Here is a 23949-nt window from a genome sequence, read left to right as displayed (position 1 = left end):
ATCAACTTTGAAAAAGTATCTGAAAGTGATAATAACATCTGTGCCTTTCAAAAATGGCCGCTAATCACCAGTGTCAAATTGTTCGGTCGAACTAAACCAACAAAAACATGCCGAGACTCTGACATATAAAAAAATTCTCAAAAAATGAAAATAATCTGTTAGTCTCGTAGAAATGTGCCAAATCCAAATCATAGCAATTAAAAGACAGTTATACAAAGAAGACATACTGAGTACTAACTCGGGCCTTATCTCAAACAAACACATGACAAGTATATGGAGGAATGACAAGCATGTGGTTCCTGATAATACACTGTTTGTTTTTGCATAATTGTGGTACCATTCAACTGAAGGTATGCAGAATACGTTCCTCTTAACCTTTTATAGATCTATTCACATTCCTCAATGCTGGTTTGCCCAAGATTTGTCAGAGATGAGATAGATGCCAGGTCACACTGGGATTACTGTTATGCATCGCAACCAATCTTCACTTTCTTATTCCAACAGGCAGTTTGATCGTGGGGTTTCAAGCTAATTTAAAACATGTGAACTACTTGACATTATTTAGGGAGTCATTCCAGTAAATGCAGGTCCGGGAGCAGAAGTTTTTATTAGGGGTATCTTGGGTTTTCCATGCTGCTGTGCCTCGACTCTGCCAATAATGATCTTTCCAGCTGCAGGAGTAGATGTGCGGGACTGTGCAATATACTGTATTGCAGTGATTATGAATGGAAAGGGGCCTGGGTACAAGCCATAGCGGGTGAATCAGAGAAGCTTGAGCAATCTTTGAGAAATAGAGCTCTTTTTAGGGTCTGAGGTCATGCCATCTTTTCAAATAGACAAAAAAAAACTGAAATGACTTGTCTTAAAATGTATGCATGCATCAAGGAAACAGTTTCAGACTTAAAACATAATTTATGGTGGCAGAGATGAAGAAAAAATGAGCATCAGGTGCATCATTGTTCCCAATCAATGATTCATTTTCACACTCAAACCATCGCGTTGTGAATCTGGATGGGGTTACTAATAAGACTGACAGTTTGACAGTGACTGAAGGATAACTGGAATTTGTAGGTCATGTAAACGAACAATGTGGATTTACAGATGTACAACAAAAGAGCATAGAGTTAATTCCTCTGGGCAGGTCTCAGCAATGTTCCAGGATTTGAAGGATAAGGATCACTCATCCGAGAATAGTAAGCGGGTGGCTAAAAAGAGACCTTTTATGTTAATCTAGAACATCACTGTGCATGTTCCACTCATAATGTCTTTATAATGATTTCACCTCAGCAGTTAAATCTCACTTTGCAGATTCAGAGGTGCACATCAATCAATCAAACAAGGTTTAAATGCCACAGTAGCTTCACTATAAATGAGTTTTAAGCAAATAAAAAAAAATCCAATTGCTTTTAAAGGTGAAGTGCAATATTTATAACACTAGGAGCAAATGCAAAAACAAGGACTGCTTCTAAAATTGCATACTCTTTAAGGTACTTCTTCTGAATAAGAAATTACTTTTCAAAAGATTGTATAGTATGAATGCATATAGCCTGACGTAATCTGGACATACTCCATTTGTAGTAAACTGTCCATTTTTTGGTTGTGTACTTCAGAATCACCAAAAGTAGGTCATCATTCAGGTGCTTTTCACCTACTGCTTTATGGATACTATATAGTAGGGAAATATGCATATTTATGTGCAGCCAAGCACTGTTTTCAAACTTGTTTCCTGAATTCTGCCCCAGTCTTCTATTGGTTGAACAAACAGATGGTTGGACCAGTGTTGCGGTGTGTTGAGCTGGTCATGGATGCATGTAAAACAGTTTTCACAGGGATGCAATTAATGTATTTATACAGTAGCTGGCTCTGCATCTTAGTCTAGAGACTAAACTAATTTTACATTCACATTTTTACATTTCACAAAAGGTTTCTTGTGATTAGAATGGAAGCTTAGAAATATCATAGTTTAGGTTCATCTGACAACTGCTTGTGCCCTTCTTTAGTTCATTCGTATACCAAATGTATTGCTTTTAGCCAGAACTTTGGCACCAGTTTCAGACTTTACAAATCAAGGACAGGACATAAAGATATACAGTAGAATGTCTTTGATATATAAAAGCTGCCTGAAGGCTTAGACTAGCACATCATAAACATGAAGTGTCTTGGCATTGCAGGAGATAAAACAGAACCAGCCTGTGGTGTATCCTGTCTCACTGATGCATGCTGCCTGCATTGCCAAATGTCTTCTCATATAAAAACATTTTCCTTCATGCTCTACTGAGATTTAAGGTCCACCGTAATACATTCCCTGCTCCTTATTTGTTGGGCCTTAAAGGACAGGTATCCACAGCAACCCCGCAACATTCCAACAACGTCTGGCCCCTGGCCTGTCACAACACCATCTGCCCGAGAGCGAGCATTCACACACTTTAAAGACTGAGGTAGAAGAAAACATTGATAAACTGAGACTTCTGATAAATTCCCACTGCATGGATCACTTCACTGTTTTTGTACAAAAGCCTTATGAAAGCAAACGAGAAGCTTTTCTCTTTGTTGACATACATTATGCTTTGACATTAGCAACAGCACATTTCCAGGAGTCCCACGTGTTTCTCATTAACATTCCAAGTGCTCTCTTTCTCTTCTTCTTCTCTTCCTCTCTCTTTTCCCACTCTCTTTTGTCTCCCGAGGAGGCCAAAAAGGAAAACTGACAGCGTTGGCTCTGGACCATGCATTCCATGGGATGTTTAAAAAAACATTCTCAGAAGAGCACGGAAGGCCCACATAGGGGCATTTAGACACACAAACACATATAAAGGGGATGCCATGTTTTATGTGGACATTCTAAAGAGGTGATTTTTTTTGTATAGTACAAACAGTATTTTTTATTACTTAATCCTACCTCTAAACCAACCACTCACACAAAACATTCAGCATTTTTAGATTTTCAGAAATATCATTCTGTATTGTTTAAAAACTTGTTTCCTCATTGGAACCAAAAAATGTCCCCACAAGGTCAAAATTTACTGGTGTCCTTGTGGGGACATTTGGTCCTCATAACCTAGGTAATACCAGGTACACACAAAAACACACTTGCACAAATAGACGAAAGTGATGAACACATGGGTCTTTAATAAAAATGGGAGCACGTTTTCCGTTGTTTGCCATCTTTTCTTGAGCCACTGTTTCTTATCTGGAGGTTATCACATGGATGTTGACTTTCCAGAACAATAAGTCCACAATGCATATTTCATCAAAATCTTGGTTTCATTATTATCTAGACCAAGTGTCTTCAACCAAAGCTGATGGACCCCTTGGTGGATAGTAGGGACCTCTATAGACCTTGCTGGCTTATTTAATTTTTGACCTAAATGAAATCAAGCTGTGAGGGAGTTGAGTACAGTGTGTGTTCAATGTATTGTACTTTTGTATAACGATATGCCAGTTGTTCAGCTGACCAAACATCTTTCCAAAACACTCTCAGTAGACAATAACTCCATATACCAAGTTTGAAAGGTGTGAGTTAAAAAAAATAACATGTGATCTAGTATCTTTATACCATGCATTCCATTGTCTAGAATATTACGCCACAGTATACTCACAAGCAAAGTTTTTTCTGTACTGTAATTGCCATTGACCAATGGTAGTTTAAAGGTGTTTACCAGCCAAAATGAAATTTTACAGAAGGTTTTGCTGTATTTACCTCCCAAAACAAACACCAAGCAAACTTTCTTTTGGCATGATTTTGTTAAAAAACCATATCACATCAGTTCATTCTTTCATTTAAAGTATATAGTAGCCTCAAGCCTTCCTAACAGCCTCATATTCATCTGTGTAAAATTCAATACAGTGTTTTGTATACCCTGTTTAAGGTCTATAATAACATCTGTCTAATACTGTACATCATTAAATTGTATTGAATGGGAGGGACAATGAATCATTTAGATGAACATTAGCTTCTGGGTGAGGTTATCTTAATGTATTTTTGTATTGTACATATTGTATTTTTCCCAAATATAAGTTTAAAATTGGGTGGAAACCCTTTAAAATAAAATAAAAATAACCTGTGAAATGGATAAACGAATTAATTCTTGAATCTGTATGCTCTATTAGTCCAACTAACACTGAGAAGGAGCCGTATACTGAGATTTGATGTTTGGGCACAGCAGAGATGAACCAGTGGACTCACTAGAAATAGCCTTGAGACTCAGAAAGAGGATGTGAAATGTTGTGGAAAGCCCACTGCAGGATCCCATCTATAGAGCTCTGCATTCATCAAGACAAATATACGGTTAGGCATCTCATCTGTGGCCTCATGTATACACAGATTCCATTGCTCACATTTGCATTTATTAATTTATTTGTCTACTATTGAAAAACATGACCTCACCTCCCCCATTATAGAGTCCATTTCATCTCTGTTGAGCAGCTGCTCGGATGGCGTTAAGCCCTGATCAGTCATGTGTTGACTCATCTGTGGGAATAAACCAGACTAATAACATCTGTGAGGTCTGTTGGTCCTAAAGTGTTGTTTTAGTGTATGGATTACCTGAAGACTCCTCAGTGATGTTTCACTTTCAGGGCCCCAAGACCTGGAGCAATTTCTACATCTTGACTTTCCACTGAAAAGTCATGTAGGGGAAGAGAGAAGGAGTGACTGAGATTCAAAGCACGAAAGAGCTCACAGTTATTCTATTATAAATAACATCAGTACTTTGAAAAGTTGCAGAGGGCATGATAACTCTGCAGGCACTGTGGGCAGGTGATCAGCTCTCCTCGGGTGAGATGGCAAATTCCACAAGCCATTCTCATCCCAACCATTTCAGCATCTGAAGACTGACAGGGATTCAAAATATAAATCGCTTAATATAACCACAATCCTGTCAGAGATATGCATGGTTTAAATAACTAAAATAACATGAGGGTGTGTAAATACGTTTTTTTACACACTTTTTTTTGTATGAATTATTTCTCCACACAGTAAAGGCACGTTCATACCAAAAAGAGATTCTGATTCACTGTCAATGTTTTTAATTATTCATCAACTGTTAAAAAAATGGTGAAAGTGACACTGTTTTTCTGTGTCATTATCATTATAATTGTGGTGAGGAGTTTATTATTCTCATAGAGGCGTGTTCAGACAAAGAACAATAACTGTAAAGATAACTATAACAACTATATCATTATCTCCACCAATGGTAACATTCAGTTAATTATTAGTTAATTATTACTGCAGTAATGTCGTCTACTGCTTTAAGTGCTTGAGCTGTTTAATGTCGGGTGGATTCTTATTGGCTCTCAATGATTTTATTGTTAATCAGATGTATAAAAATCCTTCTGAAAAGGATTCCAATGATTATTAAAATGTTATAGCATGTTTTGCTATAGCTATCATACTTGGTGTGAGCATGCCACTGTGTCTCTCACCGAGTCACATGGAAGTGTTACCTGGAGGCCTCTTGAGACTGTGGAGAGTGAAGTGGAGGACAAAGACGAGAAGAAAGAGAAGTCCACAGCCGAGCTGGAGCTTGACTCTGTCACTGAAGGGTGAACTGCAGGCTAAAAATAAGAGAAGAGACGTTACTACTGCAATGACTACTAATAATCTCCTATAGTCCTGACAGTTCATATTGTATACATATGTGTACACAAATGTTGTTTTCAGTAGATTTAATGTTACTCTTGTCATGTTTTACCTGCAAAGGGGTGTATGTCCTGTCTTTTGCTCGGTTGCTTTGGCATAACTGACAGCGCCACGTACCACTGAAAACAAACACATTCATACAGAGCAGTGATTCTCGACCGTTTTGACTCAAAGCTCCCCACTGTCCAAAGCAATTTTCAAACCCCACCACTATATACGATATTTCCACCTGTATTTTATAATTATAACAAACTACTTGTTTTTTAAACAACCTAACATAACCAACAAGAAATAATAGTTTTTTTTTTTTTTACGGATTCCTTTTTTTTGTGTATGTAAATGAAATACTGTATTTTATTAAAAATATATATTGTATCAATAAAAATATATTCATTTGGATCACTTGACATCATTCATAAAATTATAGACACATTAACAATATTATCCTGTAATTCATAGGACTTATTAATAATATTACACATTAATTAATAATATAACTCCAGTGGAAGTTTGCTAGGCCCCCTAGTGGGTATTATTGGCCCTCTGGTTGAGACCCAATGGTGTCTAAAAACCACACTAAACTGGGATTTCAAATCTCATTTAAACTTGGAAATGTACATAAATCAAACAGGTAAATTTGTGACATTGAAAATTAACTGAAAATGTTATATTTAATTTGAATTATTATTCTAATAATTTAATTTTATTATGTCTTTTTTGGGGTGTTCTACAGTACTATGTAGATGATCGCCACTAACTAAAGCTTGACACAGCTAATGATGATGAGTGCAGTCATAGGTTTGGTAGGGTCAGTGGCCTGTGCGTCACATGACTAATCTGTACCTGGGTATGGAGGTAAGGGGCGGAACTAGGCAGTTGAGATGGAAGGCGCGAGGACATCCATCACAGCAGATGAGCTCCCCACCGTCTTTACATACGGTACATTCATCATCATTATGCTCGACCTGAACATACAGTATACATCATAAATGTGATTTACCTATTGTACCAGCCCAGGTTAAAATTATTACCGCTTATGCCTATAGAATTTTATGTCTTAAACATCGGTAGTTTTCTATGAGCCAAACCAGTTTTGATCACCTACATCCATGACTCTGGTGCTTGGCTCTCCCTGCTGGTGAAAATAGTTTTGTGCAGTCTGTGCCTTATGCACTCCAGCTGTCTCATCCAGTTTGCCAGAAGAGTAGAATTCTCCTCCAACCTTGATGCATTTTTTGGCACCTCCTGTGGGAGAGAGCAGCTGAGACATCTGTGCTGCCAAAGTGTTTACATGGCAAGGTTACACTATCAAAACACACACTAAGAGCTAAAGCATTAGCTAAGTAAAGGCTTTCATCACAGTCTGTCAATACTGTATTAATGTGCTGAGCTCACCAGACTCGATGACCTGCTGGATCAGAATCCCCTCCACTGTCCCGCAGCCAGTGGGATGCTCACTGGCAGACACAGTCACGGCCCTCTGGACTGAGGTAGATACAGCCTGGACCCCTGCATTTTGGGAGACATATTTATTAATCTGTAATCATTTACTATAATGCATAGTCTTCCAATGACACACACAAACATGTGATTACCGTTTCCCACTGAGACCTGAGAAAGTGCTGCACCATCTGTCTTTCTCATAGGCTTGCCTTTGCTTCCTGGAACAGTGAAGGCATTGAGTTATCAGGATTCAGGACTATCATGTTTGCACCTAGAAGCATCCAGTCACAGCCATACAAATTGACACGTGTTCCCTCAGATTATAAATTGTAATTCGCCTTTTTGAGCGTAACAAATATCTCATGATTTGTGGAGAACAGTAGGTTTACCCTTGCGGCAAAAGCGAATTATTTAAATGTATTGTATATAAGTGACATAATATGTAGTACATGAATGGTAAAAGAATGAATAGTGTACTTGTTAAATGATTAGAACATCACAAATAACACGTTTTGGAATCTTTTCTGTAAAAAAAAAAAAATGTATGCAAATTTATAGTACTATTGTGTTATTGTCCTATATACTGGCATTAAATTAGGCTACAGGAAACTGTAAACGGCTGGCTTTTTTTTATAAAATATAAAGATTTTTTATTTTTTTATTGGATCAAATGGGAATGCAAAAATTATATTTGTTGTAACTTCCGCTTCTGAAATCACTGGAAATCACCTGTTAGTAGTTATACATCTAAAACATAAGCAGTTTTTAAATAAATAATAATCGGTTGCTATTTAGTTTTTGTTTGGCTTATTATTCAATTTAAATGAAAATAACCTGACTTGACTGTAACATCACAAGGTCATAGAAAGAAGTGTCAGAAAAAAAGAAAAAAAAAGAAAAGACTTTTCTCCAGCTCAGCTAACATTCTCAGAAAATGAAGAACGTTCAGGCAAGGTTCTCTCAAAGTTATGAATTATGAATATCTGTGTGTGTGCCAGTGTCCATACCTGAGCTGGAGGTTAAGGCTTTCTTGGTGTGGTGATGTGATGGCCGGTGGGTCATTGGTTTTTCGGCCACCCCTCTCTTCTTGCCTGACTGGCTGCGGACCTGCACCAAAATCCTGGGGTTCCCTGCATGTCTGGCCACCTGCTTTAACCCTGCCAGATCAGATTATCACATTATCACTTAAACTGTGATTATTATCCTCCAGCCTACTTATGTTTGCCAGACCTGTGCACTGTACCTTTGGGAAGGTTCATAAAAAGGGTTTCCAGTTTTGGGTAACACTCCTTATTGTACTCTTTACAGAGATTGCTCCAGAATCCCTGGAGGACTGTGGCATCCTGGTCCAGTATCAAAGTGAGCAGTGAGTAGACAGCTTTGTGGATCCCGTCCTTTTTCTTTTGCTCTAAAGTCTCCTTAAGTGTTAATCGATAATAGTATTAGTTTCTTGTTAGGGCATTTAATGAGCTATGATTACGCAGATTTATAATTATGCGGAGGAATGTAATTTTTATGACTATGTTCACCCTTAGGGTCTGTTCAGAGATGATGTTGTGATCCGCCAGCCCATACAGCAGTGGGAAAGGGTCATGGATTGCCATGGCGATCTCAGTCCTACATGCTCGTAGCTGTGAGCGCAGGTCAGACTCTCCGTAACCTTCCACCCTAGACATGCTTCCACAAGAGTCCTGCATATAGATCACAAACTACATTTACATTGAAATTCTGGCTCTGGTGTTCTGAGAGCACTAAATATATCTTCAGATATTAATTTTAAAAAAGATTAAAAAGATTGTTTAATCATGTGCATAAACTGTAAGAAATCAAAGTAGAGGTCTTCACCCTTTTTAGAGAAGGGGTCCCTTGTTATATATTATATAAAATTGAATGTTGCACTTTAAACTGCACTTATAATACAGTAACAGGCATATACTGTAGTATCATTTTCATGTATTTACATATTTAGCTTACATTACTATTCATTGAAATAATGTAAACAAAGTAAGAATTTTTTTTTTAATAATACGTATAATTAAAAAATATTTAGCTGAGCTTTTTGATTGAAATAACTTCCATTAATAACTGTTGAATTTTGGTTTATCCTTTTTATTTTTCTCAGAAATCAGTTAGAGATCAAACAGTAATTGTCAGTACTGCTGCAGACCCCCTGATGGTCAAAGACTCTTAACCTTAATAATTCAACACTATCGATCATCATTCAGCCTTTAGAAATAATGGTACATATTCATTCATTTCCTGATGTTAAACATGCTAAAAAGTTAAACATTGTACTTACAATAGATGCAGGTGATATGGACTATGGATACTTTTAATCTCCTTGCTGGTTTCCTTTTATTTGGTGTGATGGCTGTCAGTGATTGGCATGGCTTTTCTGTGACTGGTGGACAAATGACTCTTGTGCTCTTGGAGTCTCTAGGGGCCATTGATTCACAAGACTGCTGTGATAAGTCGTGACACTGAATTTCTATTTATAGCTAAAACACTAACTTGCACCTTGTAGGCTGGTTAAATATACCTGTCCCTTATTTGTTCCCATTTATGCTAATTTGTGCGGTATGGCTTGGAAAGTCCACAGTTGGGCAAGAAACGATTTCTCAATCATGTGAGCCTCTACTTTCAGTCACCTGTCTCTCTTGAGGACTATAGTTTCCACGCCTAGGGGACTCCCAGTCTCTGTGCATCACAATAAATGCACTGGATCTGGAATAGCCACTAATGTGGCATTTGTAATGTTCCATGGGAATTATTAATGTCTTTGAGATTTTCCAACAAGGTTATACTCAAACTATAATAGACCTTTTTCACATTTCCAAGGTTCTGAGAAACAGAAGTCATCATCATAGTTTGGGTAAACGTCTATAGTGATGAATGGACACTACAACAAATTTATTTTGTGTTCTCATTTAAGCCACTAGCATATGAAAAAAAAATCAACTTGAAGTTTCTATGACTTTCCAAAAGTGGAAAAAATATCAAGAGATTGTTTACATTGGTTAAAAGAGACAAAAGATGTCAAATTTGCAGTCACTTCCTTAGCCTTATTATTAGAAACACTCACATAAGAGGGATAACTCATTTTATGTAATTAAAGACTAATGTAAGAAAACACCAAGTATAATGTTGAAGATTCACATAAAAAAAAAAAACATGCTAGGTTTACAAAGTTAACAGCTGTGGAAATTCGCCATCACAGTCTGTGAAAACTTTAAATGAAACCCCGAACATAACATTTGTCTTACATTGTCATAAAAAATAGTGATTTTTTAAAACAGAAATTCACTAGAACGTTCTGCTTGGTTGAAAAAGTACACAATTTCCACATAAAATAATATAACACAGCATTGTAGCAACAGACAGTTTGGTATTAAGACATGGATTTTATTAATTTTTATTGAATTTTTTTTCAGACAGATGTCATGCTCATAAATGTCCTTACAGAGTGAATAAAGAGCCAACTACACTGCTCTACACAACCCTATTTCAACAACTCTTGACAGATTCAATCTCCTCACACTATCAGCAGCAATTTCCTGTTTTACACACAACCTTCCGCTTGTACGGGACTGTTCTGCAATTTGTTCTGTGAATTGGCTAGATGTGTGAATATAACAATTTTATCATAACTCCATCAGTTGTCTGGCTGACCAGTCAGTGACCACCGTTCTGTAACGTATGTGTTCTCAGGTAGCCATACAATGAAAGCTTTGCATTGTGATGCCACAATAACAGAAGGCACAACTAGTGTACAAAAGTGAAAGATGACAAAGCTAACAAGAGGAAACAGCTTGAGAAATGTGAATGTGATAGCTGACATAGTCTGTGCCCTGTCAGTGCAAAAATCATTAAGCTCAGTCCCTCCCCACAGTTAATATCAGCGGCCCCTTAAATGATCCCAGAAGCTGAAGTCCAACAATTAAGTCACAGTTATTCCTCATGTCCATTTATGTTTCAATTAATAGAATTACTGACACCAGAAAAAAACTCGCACTAACATTAAATATATTATAAATACCTAATATATCCTAAATTAATCTCTATACAATCAGTGGTGTATCTTGTATGTTAATCAGTGCATTTATGTAAACAGTTCAAAATAGAAAACAAAAACAAATGCATTAAATATTCCAGATACTATCTTTCCAGAGATTCGTAAACAACTCACATTTCTTGAACATACTGTTGCGAAACCAGAATATTGTGAGTGGACGACAGGGGGGTACATTCTCTCTCAGCTCAAAGTGTTCGCCTACAACTAGCATTTTGAATTTTAATCTACACACCCATTCAGCATGTGCGGGAGACTACGAGAGCTTTACTACAAGGGATATGACAATCATTTGTCTGTTTCATCACATTAGGATGTGGTGAACCATACATTTCCTTGTCAGAACCCAGAAGAAAGTGCATTTATTTGAAATGAAAATCTGTTGTTTCCTAAGGCTTACCTCAAATTCGCCTTTCTCACCCCAACCGAATGACTGACACTTATTCTTTGTAGTTCAAGTTGGCTGCAAAATACAAAACTATAATAAAAAATAAATAAAAAAATCAACCCACATATTTCTGTAAAACATCCGAAAGGGGTTTAAACAGGAATAATGTATTCTTTTAAATTGGTGGATGAGTAAAACAGTATAAGGAAGCAAAATGCCCAAACCAAAGGTAATACTTCACTACCAGTGTATGGCTACAGGTGAGACCGAGAAAATAAAGTGAAGCCCTTGTCATATTTAAATAAAGAAGAAAACATTTGTACAAGTGAACATAAACCACGTCTAAATAATGGATGTTCACAATAATATAAATACTATATACAATACAGCACCGCCTGGCGGATCTAAAGTGTATACATGAAGCTAGCAGGAAAATCCGTTGGTTCTTTGCAACAGTGCCACGGCACTTTAAAGGTTAACCGGGTTAGTACACACACCTCTCATGGAGGCTAGTACTGGTTTAACATGTAGGATGTACTGTATACACAAACCCACACTTTAAACAGGACCTCTTTCTTTTTTCTTTTTCTCATTAATTCGGAGTTCTTCGCTTCGTTACTATCGATGTGTATGGACCAGAGGACATGACAGATTCTAAAAGTTGTCTTACATGCAAGCTATGGACAAAAGACAGTTACTCTGTCGCCCGTTTTGAATCTTAAACTCATTTGTGTGAAGGCATCATTTAGTGCTTTTTGTAATTTACAAAAATACAAAACATAACAACCGATAATCCACTCTGAATGTTGTTTGTCCGAAGATGGTACACATGCCACTTCCTGTCTTGTATGAATCTGTTAGCTAGTCACTTTGAATTACCTATGATATTATTTTGGCAATTAAACAGACAGTGTAGATTTTTTTTGTTGTTCTTGCAACTGAGGAATATAATTTTAGACCCATTCAGTTGTAAAAAGCCTATTTCTGATCATAAAGTTCAACTGGACGTGGACCCATAGGAAGCGACAGAACAAGCATGTGGTGTTAATGAAGGTCCGGAACGTTTTCTACTAACAGGAGCACCGACTTTCAGTGGCTGGAGGATCCGGCTGTTTGTCCAGCTTAATGTCAATCACTAGAAAAAGGTTGTGTGTCAAGGAAATCAAAAATTAAAATGACTGAAATTAAAGTATTCAGCTCAGCGTCCAAGTATTATTGTTATCTCTTAATATATGTATTAGAAAAATAAGGTTTGATGATGTCAACTATAAAAAAGAATATATATATGGCTATCAATCATGCACATTAAGACTAGGAACTTGGGTTAAGTGGGTTATTTTTGATATTATGATGACTAGTGGAAACTTGAATGGGAAATAACTTGTTTTCGGCTTTCTAAACACTCTCCATCTGTGATTGGTCATACCAACAGATAGTCCCGCCCCAAAATCACAGTACTGGTTAAGATGATGTTCCAGAGTAAGGGTGGACAGGATGTTTAAAAGTTTTTGATAGCACCACAGTCACTGTGTTTATCAGCCTACATATGGCTTAATTATTTAGTTTACTAATTTTGCCTCTGAATATAAAACTGGGACACATTTTCAAAAATGAAACTTATCTGCGGTTTTAAATGTCATGCATTAAAGGATACTTCCTTCTTTGTTGTTATCATCCAGGCTCTCCATTCCAGGCAAAGCAGCAGCCACTCGCCGAAACAACTATTAAACCAAACAGAAAGAGACTGAAATCAGATTTTTTTTGTCCAGAGTGAACTGGTACAGTTAAAGCCCTATGGGCAACAGCTCTGGCTAAATCAAATCTTTTTAGAGCTTCCATGTGTCATGTTACAGGGCATGATCTCAATTAAATTACTCTATTGGATCAAGTCCATTTGCCATTGAGCAGACAGTGAAGCACTCTTAGACTCACCTGTTTTACATTGCTGCCAGTCTTTGCACTAGTCTCGATAAACATCACATTCAGTTCTTTGGCCCGCTGCTCACCCTCTTCTATAGTGATTTGCCTATCAGAGCAAATTCCAACATAATGCGTTACAATTTTAATTAAATTTAAATGATAATTTTCAGTAAATTGGTAAAAAAAAGAAAAATATAAAGATGAAAATGTGATACTATAGTGACAATTAAGATTTCTAGCACATTAAATTAGATGAAATTTTAATATAAAGACTCCACCTCTTTTCTTCTAGGTCTGTTTTATTGCCCACCAGCATGATAATGACATCACTTCCCCTCTCTGTTCTGACATCATCGATCCATTTGGAGGTTAGCTGGAATGAATTGACATCTGGAAGAAGAAAAGGAAAAGAAATAAGTGAATTTTGTTAAATGCTTATTTCATCAATGGCAACACAAAAGCAGTTGCTTCTACATCACTTCATCGGTCAAAGTGTGTGTTTCAGGTGCTCACTTGTGATATCATACACCACCACAGCCACTGTGGAGTCTCTAATGTAGCTCGGGATGAGACTCCTAAAACGCTCCTGCCCTGCGGTGTCCCATAGCTGTAACCTCACCTGCATAAAAAACACACAAGGCATATTTGTAGACATAATGATAGATTTTGATAGTTGCATTAATGTGATATATATTAAACATTATCATTCATTCTAATTAGTTTCAGAGCTTCTTACAGTTCGGTCCTCCAGATACATGGTTTTTGATAAAAAGTCAATTCCAATGGTTGCCTGTAATGGAAAAAAAGATTTAAAGTAAGATACAAAATGACATAGACTTATCTGGAAAACTCTTTGGTCTCTGTACTAAAAGAACCAAAAGCATACCTGATAAGTGTTGTCAAAACTGTCATACATGAACCTTGTTATCAGCGATGTTTTCCCAACTGTAAAACAAACCAACAAAACCAGGAAAAGATTCAGATTTTGATGAATCACATGCATTGAAGTGATTAATAAGTTTATTGTCCTGACCAACCCCAAACCCTGTGTTTTTAGTAATTGAATTACTCTACCATACTGCAACATATGCTGTCTTGACCTCCGAACTGTTCAAGTGCCTTGAACTTCACTGTCATTTAGAGTTATGGCGACAGGGAAAAATGACTTAAAAATGTGGCAGTGCATGGAGCCACTATGACAGCAGAATTCCCGAGTACACTTCCTACACTAGAGGATTGCTCTTTTCAGGCCAGTCTGGTCAAGCCTGTTTGTCAGGCTGAGCCGAGATACTAAAATCACCAAACGGCACAATGCCAATAGTTATTCTGGAGCTCAAAGAATGAAAGGGCATAATGGTCCCATTCTTCTGTGACTTCACTGGTTGTTCTGCTGATGTTTTGAGGCAAGATCAACCAAATCTGACCAGCAAACAGCTTCAGGACCATGGACAGCATAATACAAGTGGTCTTCTGATGATAGTCAGGACAGTCCATGCAAACCATGTCATCATTACTCTCATGTTGCTCCAAATCTGCATGACTTCCTTTCTTCAGTCATGATTCACTTTCATTATATGGAGAAAAGATAAGTGGTAACTGAGAGGATGTTGTTCTTTATAACATCTCCTTTTGTGTTCCATAGAAGAAAGATGGTTTGGAACAACATGAAGTTGAGATAAAATGGAAAAATAAAGGGAAAATAAATGTTTTTCAATGCAGGTGTGGTAATATCCATCATCATATTCACACTGCATAGGATTTATGATCTAGATAAGATGCAAACAGCTGTCAAAACCTTATTTAGACTTAATTTGCAATTATCTCTTATCACAATCTAATGCTGCCTTATACAGTACAGAGGGCCCTCTGTCTGACAGCCTGTCCATTTTTTTTCATAGAGCAGTGAATGATGCATAGATAAACACTGTATTAGGAGCTATAAGCATTACTGGAAAATGTAAGACAAACATATCAAAAGAACACGTGAACTTTACGGTGACGCCATGTTCAGTGTTATTATTTTAAATATCTGGCTGTCCAGTCATCAAATGACAGACATGATCTCAAATGCGCGTCTGATTACGTCTTCACAAACACCGACAGTGACACTGATAAAACCATCATCCAGCCAAATGAATAAACCACGATATCTAGTCATATCATACAGGTTGATCTTATGACCGCTCATAAAATAATTCATGAGGTTTTTATTTCTGTTCTGCTGATGAATCCCACAGACACGGACTGCCAACCTGGGTGTGTCTCCAGTAGACACTCGGGAAATGCAAAGCCTCTGCGCTTTTCTGTTTCATGATATTATATCAGTGGATGGTTACAGGAAGATGTATACAAACACGGCGATATACATGTCTTTCGATTATAAATTATTTCATATTTGTTTTGAGCGATTTAGACTGCGCTAGAATAACAGGGATCAATAAAATTATCAGCCCTTCTGCTTCCAATGGAAAATGCAGGCGACAATCATAACAGAGTTGTTGAAATAAGGATTTTATCACGTTATGTTCACATATGGGTGTCTAGCAGTCTGCGTAGCTATACATTTTCATGACTAATCAAAAATTAAACATATGCAACCGACTTGTTCGACAGGGAATCGATAGAGAGATAACATCGTCTGAAATTACACTGCAAACAAGCGGATACACAAAAGACTCAACAACATACTAATGTACTTCATGCATGTGTCGAAAGGTGAAGGGGTTCGTCTAAACCCAGTCGTGGCAAACCTAAAGACTCACCGCTTTGCTCTCCTAAAAAAACAAGTTTGAATTTCCGTAAAGGGTTCCCAAAGTCACTTCCCATGGACATGGTTGCTTTAATGACACAGTTGGTATGGATTAATATGTACAGGTGGCACCAGTCTTGCGAGAATGCAGATGGATATTCTTCGGTCCCGAATCGATGGATATTGCAGTGCTGCTCCGCGATGTCAGTTCTCCAGTCCTGTGCGCATGCGCAGCGGTGGCGCTACGCCCGTCTGATATCACTGTGTGTTTACGGAAACGTCCCACATAAACTCTCTTCGCACCCTAAACCGCAGGCCAAGCATCCGTGCAGCAATGTTTGCATCTGCACCTCAAAATGCAACACGTATTTATACACCTTTACACCAAAGGCTGCATTTAGACCTTCCTGTGTAAATCCTTTGAATATACCTGAATAGAAAGTGCTAAACAAAATGTTGCAAAACCTTTGTCTGTGTGCACATTATAATATATAGTTGATATATATTAGATATTATATTAGATTTAGATTACATTTACATTTTTGTTGTTTTTAAGGTGACATTATATAAAATATAATTTATTCATTGTAATCATATAGTATTATCTGTAACTAATAGAGGTTCCTTACATACAGAAACCTGCAGAGTAACTAATATAGTACAAGCAATTAAATAGAATATTTTTGAGTTATCTGTGGTTATCTGTGTTTTGCTTTTATTTGATGAAAATGTAGAGCACAGACTGGAAAATTAAGGGAGAGATGCTATTCACAGTTTAAACCAGCATCCCTTTATATAAATAAATAAATAAAACATAATCAACATCCTTCAAAATGCATAAAATAACTTTTGTTTAGCAGTTTTATATTACTAAGCAATACTCTAGAAATGGGAACACATTACACAAGTGGAGTCTGTATATATTCAATACCACGACTTAGGTGCCCTTGAGCAAGGCATCGAACCCCCAACTGCTCCCCGGGCGCCGCAGCATAAATGGCTGCCCACTGCTCCGGGTGTGTGTTCACAGTGTGTGTGTGTGTTCACTGCTCTGTGTGTGTGCACTTTGGATGGGTTAAACGCAGAGCACAAATTCTGAGTATGGGTCACCATACTTGGCTGAATGTCACTTCACTTCACTTATTGACGGAAAGGATAAAAGTCCAGGTATACAATCAGATTACTGTACTTTAAGCATAAATAGTATGTATCTAATGAAATAGTATAATATAAAAAGTATTATATAAAACATTTTGATATGAATAAGGAGATGTGTTTGAATTACTGCTGCTGATAGTCCTTGAAGCTAATCACAGCATATTAAATGAAAATACAATATGTTCAAATTTGTGTGCATTTACATCTATTTTGTACTGTTAGTAAGGTTAACAGATCTTGAAAATACATGAAGTAATGGTTTCTTCAATTCAGAATTTACACTGATGTCAAGAAGGAGAGAGGTGTTTACATGGTTTACAGGCTAGTAGATTAGCATTAGCATGCCACAGCAAGAGTCATTTCTTTAGTTCAAATTAAGGATGTGTGTTTATCATAGTAAAGAACCCAATTTCTCTTAAGGTGTTATAATATACAGTACACTACATTGCCTTCCTGCTAAAATGTATTGAGTGATACGCCTATGCTGCTTTTATATAATGTAGATGTGTCATGTTCAGTGTTTTTCTGTTTTGGACTATACTATAGCACTACTGCTATATAACAAGTGTTTACACTCCATCCTATACATGTTTCATCAGTGCCTCAGGGTGGTTTGAACATCCCTGCAGGTCACACACACATTTCACCCTCCGCCATACATGTATATTTATGTAACCTACTGAACTCAATGTCGGTTTGTTTCTTGTGCAAAAAAATAAAGTGTAACAGGAAGTTATAAGGGACTCAGGAATGATTAATATTACGAAACAGCAATTTTCAAACAAAACATTGGTTTATTTATAAAAGAGAAAAGGCAAACCTAAAATGTGTGGAATGGATGGCTTTTTGTCCAGATTCATTGTGTAATCAAGGTATTTATTTATACAAGGTACATTTTACTTGATGCTGCATTATAAAGCACTTGATTATAATGTGTTATTATGTAACAAACATCTTTTTTGGCATTAAATTATCTGTATTCAAAAAGCCTCCAAATTACTTTGCATTCAAAATAATTCTCAATTATATTGTCTTCAGATACATTATAAACCATCATTGCATTCAAAAACCTCAAAAATCCAACAACTCTTCTTTCTCTTTCCAGAATGTGAAACTACATATTGAATCATTGCTAAACATTGAAAATTCACTGCTTCCATCTCTACTGGGATATCCTCCATCATTTGATGAGGTATTCTTGATGATAACCTGTGGCATGGTTTTAGAATTCTTCACGGATTCCTCAGATATCCCATTTTCTCTTTTCCCAAAGTATTGCATTTTGATGTCCTCAAAAGCATCTTTCCACTCACGTCTCCCAGCCTCAATCTCCCTGAGGACAGCCCAAACACCTCAAAGCATAGCAGGTGCCTCATCTTGTGCTCCTTAGCTGGGAGGTCCCGCTCAAGAATGTGGAAATAGTCAAGCATGAACAAATCAACAGTCAAGCTGTTGTAAGCAACAGGAGCACTGTCTACTAGAGGAAGGAACTGCTCATGCGAGAAAGTCATGTGCTTCCTTTGGAGGCTCTGGATCTGTCATGATGGGACCCCTGAGGAGATGCGTTTCCAGTTGCCAATCATCTTCTCTATTGCGGTTCTTTGGTTGTAAAGATGATATAGTGATCTGGTTCCTGGCTTGAAGACTGGAGCTGTTATTCCTTCTCTTGTAAGAGTCCCAAGCTCTTGGTTCATCTTGGCTCGCATTGATATTGCATACGCAGACCTTTTTCAGTTGCTCAAAAAGAGGTCAACTTTTGGCACTTAATGACACTGTCAATCATGTGATTTATGTCTGGGCTTTGAGTTGGCTGCTCCTTACGATTTGTTAATGTAGTCAGTCTTTGCAGCCTTGTGTCTGATTTGTTGTTTAAAAGCCCAGAAAATGGGATAGATGTATCTGACCCTCAGAGTTGGGCCTCAGATTTTTCACAGAAACTCCTGATTGCTGGATCTCCAATTTGTACCTTTTGCCTTCATCCCCTGACTGAACCTTACCTGTCTGACTGGTATGTGAATACCGATGCCAGATCTGTCTTTGGCATCTTACTGATCCCATCCTCACTGTTAGTTTCTGAGAGGTTTGTCAGGAGAAGTGACTTGCTCTTTATTATATTTGAGATAAGATTGTACCACACAGGAAGAGGCACAGATTCCTGCGTGTTTGGGAGCTGCTGGCACTGGGTGTTGACGGTGATATTAATGATGGGAGCAGGAAGGATGGTCCTGAGTTCCTCTGCCAGTCCAGCAAGCTGTAGTTCATATGCCTGGCATTGTTTCTGAAGGGAGATTTTCAATCTTTCCCTCCAAGTAGACCAGGTCATCTTTAGTAATCAGTTCTCCAAAGGGGCCCAAAATGACATTGTGGACTTGGGTATACCTTCAACCATCCATCTCGATGTATTGGTCGCCGTTGTCCTGTGTAACAATTCTTATTGTAGTGTTGTATGACATTATGCAAGAACTTTTATGTTGGAAGGGTTGAGAAGTTTACTTTTCTGCTGTGGATGTCCTGTAGTCGAGAACTGATGCTTATGCACAATAAGTTGGGATCAATGAATCAATGTCAGCAAGATTTGCCTCCGGTGCTTCAAGTGGAACAATTCCATTCTGTCCTTTCTGTAAACACATTAATTCAAACCCAAAGAAATCAATATCGCCATACCATCTCAGTTGCGAATAAACACATTAATTTCAAATAAAAATAAATGTCATGGCAAACTGTTTTACATCTCTGCATTCAGATTCAATGTACCACTCTCCCCGAAACACCACCAACACCCTTTTTTTAGGAAGGGCAAGTTAACAACAGTCCTCAAACTCTGCTAATCTTGTGAATAAAATTACAGATGAAAAAAAAAATGTAAAAATGTTAGTTGATGAAGAGTTATTTGATTTCTTATGATTTCAGCATTAACAAATATTAGATTTATGAGCTCAGGTTTCACAACAAATTAATTTTTTATGAATGTATAAAATAAGAAATATTTGATTTCATTTTACACTTTTTATTAAGAAAATATTTCACATTTATAGTTTTTTTTTATGATTGTTGCAACTTTAATTGTACTGTATAAATCAGCACTGAACTAAATTACTATTGGCAAGGTTTTAAAAGGCTGCATAATCTACAACAACCAATCAGTCTATAGGTGTTGGGGGGGGGGGGTGATAAAAGGATAAAATGATATTGCATCTCTTTCCCTCAATTTTGTCATACAAACTTTATATCTTGAATGTTTTAGTTAACATCTTGAACGACTCATTCTCTCAAATTTGTAAGTTTATTTATATCTAGGTCACATCTCTCAAATTTGAATTTTTTGCAATTTTATTCTGGTAGAAATTGTGTTTTTGTAACGGGGCTGATGAGACGTGCGGATCCATGTGTAAGCTTTTATTGGACAGAGACGTGGTCATAACAGGCCTAAGTCAAACAATGGAAAACAGGTATATAGAGGGCAAGACACAAGAATAATCCTAGGGCAAGCGTGGGTCTACGATGAACGAACAATATCCATAGGGCTAAGCAAGAGGGGTAATCCAGAATCCAGAGCAAAGGGTCAAAACACGAGTAACGGGAAAGCAAGAAAAAGACTAAACTATGAAAACTATAAACTAAAACAGGATTATGAAAACTATAAACTGAAACAAGACTATGAAAACTAGAAACTGAAACAAGACTATGAAAACTAACACGGAATAGCTTGGTATCGCAGCTATCGCTAAGCGAGGGATATGTGCAGAACAATACTCGGCAGTGTGTGAGAAGAATCCAATGTTTATAAAGCGTGTCTGATGATTGTGCTGTGTTTGTGTGTGTGTGTGTGTGTGTGTGTGTGTGTGTGATTGTTCTCAGGTGTATGGTGTGATTGTTGTCAAGTGAACTTGTGATTGGTGCAATGGTTCATGGGAAATGTAGTCCAGGGTGTACTGTGTACTGTGAAAGTCTGTGTGGTGAATTAACGGCAGTACAAAGACCAGATCATGACAGATTTCAGGGTGACTTTTTTATTACTGAAGCTAGCACATAGGTTTATTGTTTTTCCTGTGAAGACTGCTGTGATTCCTGCCTTTCAAATTGGACTTATGGGACAAAACTGTCTCCTTTTCCTCAAGGTGTTTCCTCATGTTGAATGACGTTACAACTATACATACACTAAAGACAGGGAGAATTATTCAACTTTAGATATTCAGATTATTTTTGTTATGGAATTTAACCTTTATGTCAGTAAGAGATCTGTAACGGTTACAGAACTGTCCAGAGCCGAACACATGCAAGGTCAAGCACTCTCACCTGTAGAGGCCACATGCATGTGTTGAATGGTTCAGCTCCAGCTCTCTTAGCCAGATGTGAATGTAGATGAGTTAACCAGATATGCTGGAGAGAGAAGAGGTTTGGGAGGGACTTCATTCTCCAATTGCTCGGAATACCAAAACTGCCAAAGCGATTAAGAACAAGCATGTCCTGTCCCATTTGCTTAAAATCAATTCATAATTAAAAATCATCACCTTGCTATTTTCCATCCTGCCACTAGAGTTCACAAGACAGGTCTTTAATATCTGGTGTATCATCTGTGCTAAACAAGGTCCTTTCCTCCTCTATAAGTACAATATCTGCAGACTGCTGAGGTAAAGCAATAAGAGATCAGTGATTTCCTAAATTTAAACTCAATTTCCTTTTAGTAACTGGCATAACATACAGGTCTTGAAGCACAATGTACACCCTGATCTGTGAACAGACTCCAGTGAGGGGAAAAAGTCATGAGAAAAGTGAAACAGGATCTCAAACTGTTTAGTATAGCAGAACCCCCCCCCCCCCCCCCTATTAGTTAACAAAAGACAACCTCCTATAGAGTTCAGCTCTCTGATTGGATGGTTCAAATCACCCATAGATGCAACTGCAGTGATTGACTTCTCTTATGGCCACTTGTGAACTTGTTCTTGCTGTTCTATGTTTTTTTCTGTTCAAAGCTCTCTAAGTTCTTTTTAATATTAATAACATGTGCCATACATTGCCATACACTACCATTCAAAAGTTTGGGATCAATATGATTTTCTGAAAGAAAGTAATCGTTAATTATTCAGTAAAGATCAAAATGGTCATTTATAATATTACAAAATAATTATATTTTAAGCATTGTTTTTTTTAAAGAATACTTAAAAATGTATCACAGTTTCAGTAAAAAAAGCAGCACAACTGTTTTCAATGAATAATAAGAAAATAAAATATTAAAATAATATTTTAAGTATCATGTGACACTGAAGACTGTAAATTGTAATATAAAATATATTAAAATAGAAAATGTGTTTTTAAATTGTTGTAATATTTAATAACTGTTTTAGCAGGTTTTTGAATCAAATAAACACAATATAGTGAGCATAGGAGACGTCTTTCAAAAACATTTAAAAAATCTTACCAACCCCAAACTTTTGAACAGTAGTGTACATCCATATATCAGACAACCGGAAAATATGTTTGGATCGTACTGTATTAGTCATAGTGTTAGGAGTGTTATTAATAGTTTTAATACAGTAGTAACATTTAGTAATGCAAAGATAAAGCATGTGTGGGTTGACTGTTACAGCACTTAAGAGCAGCATCACAAAAACTGTCTGAGCATGCTCAAAAATATTAGTTTAGGTACTAAATGAGGCTTCACAGACTGTAGATTATGCATAAACTGTGTATATTAAAAAGTGTGACATTTAGGGGATAATTTATTTATTTTAACAAAATAAAATTTCGTTCTCAGAGCTGAACATGATGAATGTGTCAGTCTGTGCATTTCCATCAATTACCTAATTACTTACTCGCACTGTAATGACAAAATATTTTTAGCCATACTTTTTATATGGTCTTTCTTGATAATATTCAATTTTAAACTTGTTTCTTATTCCATAAGAAAAAATTATGGAATATAATTTTTATATGTTCAATATTTTCCCAAAGGCATATCAGTATTTTTTACCAGATATTGATTTACAGTTTTAGTTTCACCCAGGAGAAACTGTTAAAGCAAATGAATTTTTTTCTTTTTTTTTTCAGAAAAGAAAAACAAAATGTATGTTTTTTATAAAGTAATCTGAAACAACTTACAGTTCACGCCTTTTCCAGTCAAGTCTTCACAAGTCTAACAGCTGAGTGAGATAACAGCCACAATCACATCAGAGCTCAAGCCATCCAGTGGCCAAACGCTTAAAGATCAGCACACTACAGTAAATAGTAACACTATTTGCTGTTCTTAATGTCTTGGACTGTGGTTAGAGAATTACTTCAGTTCAATTCCACAAAAGGGCAAAGATTAAAGAACAGGGCTTGATGGTGAATCGATACATGTACATGAACAGACAGTTCTAATCTCTATTGAGCTGTCACATTAGCATCTAACCTTAACTGATTTGCTGTTACACAAATTTAAAGGCACTTCACTTAATACCGATCTCTGTCTGTCACATGCACCTCAATGGACTACGAAGCAAAGAGGTCAACACACATCAGTTACACAGACAATTACTGTATGTAGTATGTTGCAGAAATATATTTTAAAATTCTGTCATTAAGTATTCTTTCCAAACCCA

General features: G+C 36.9%; 2 protein-coding genes and 1 pseudogene across 2 annotated transcripts; all 3 read right to left on the bottom strand.

Annotated features, from left to right (window-relative positions):
- Window positions 1-3308: 3308 nt before the first annotated feature.
- LOC132096599 (autoimmune regulator-like) lies at window positions 3309-8967 on the bottom strand. Its single transcript, XM_059502055.1, has 13 exons — window positions 8614-8967; window positions 8328-8502; window positions 8092-8241; window positions 7237-7302; window positions 7037-7150; window positions 6747-6886; window positions 6485-6606; window positions 5694-5760; window positions 5446-5556; window positions 4712-4833; window positions 4547-4619; window positions 4388-4471; window positions 3309-4263 (listed from the first exon to the last, which is right to left on the bottom strand). Exons 1-13 carry the CDS (start codon window positions 8779-8781, stop codon window positions 4186-4188), a joined length of 1470 nt encoding a protein of 489 aa, XP_059358038.1. The 5' UTR covers window positions 8782-8967; the 3' UTR covers window positions 3309-4185.
- A 1498-nt stretch (window positions 8968-10465) lies between these two features.
- On the bottom strand, window positions 10466-16442 carry LOC132096601 (ras-related protein Rab-6B-like). The gene is made up of 8 exons (XM_059502056.1): window positions 16224-16442; window positions 14348-14406; window positions 14198-14251; window positions 13975-14080; window positions 13740-13851; window positions 13474-13567; window positions 13196-13262; window positions 10466-12676 (listed from the first exon to the last, which is right to left on the bottom strand). The coding sequence occupies exons 1-8, from the start codon at window positions 16291-16293 to the stop codon at window positions 12612-12614; spliced, it is 627 nt and encodes a 208-aa protein (XP_059358039.1). The 5' UTR covers window positions 16294-16442; the 3' UTR covers window positions 10466-12611.
- A 2795-nt stretch (window positions 16443-19237) lies between these two features.
- LOC132097012 (espin-like protein) lies at window positions 19238-19821 on the bottom strand (annotated as a pseudogene).
- Window positions 19822-23949: the final 4128 nt, after the last annotated feature.

The sequence above is a fragment of the Carassius carassius genome, chromosome 20, assembly GCF_963082965.1.
Source record: "Carassius carassius chromosome 20, fCarCar2.1, whole genome shotgun sequence".
NCBI lineage: Eukaryota > Metazoa > Chordata > Actinopteri > Cypriniformes > Cyprinidae > Carassius > Carassius carassius.
The sequence above is the reverse complement of the archived record's forward strand: the minus strand, read 5'-3'. Positions and strand labels throughout refer to the sequence as shown.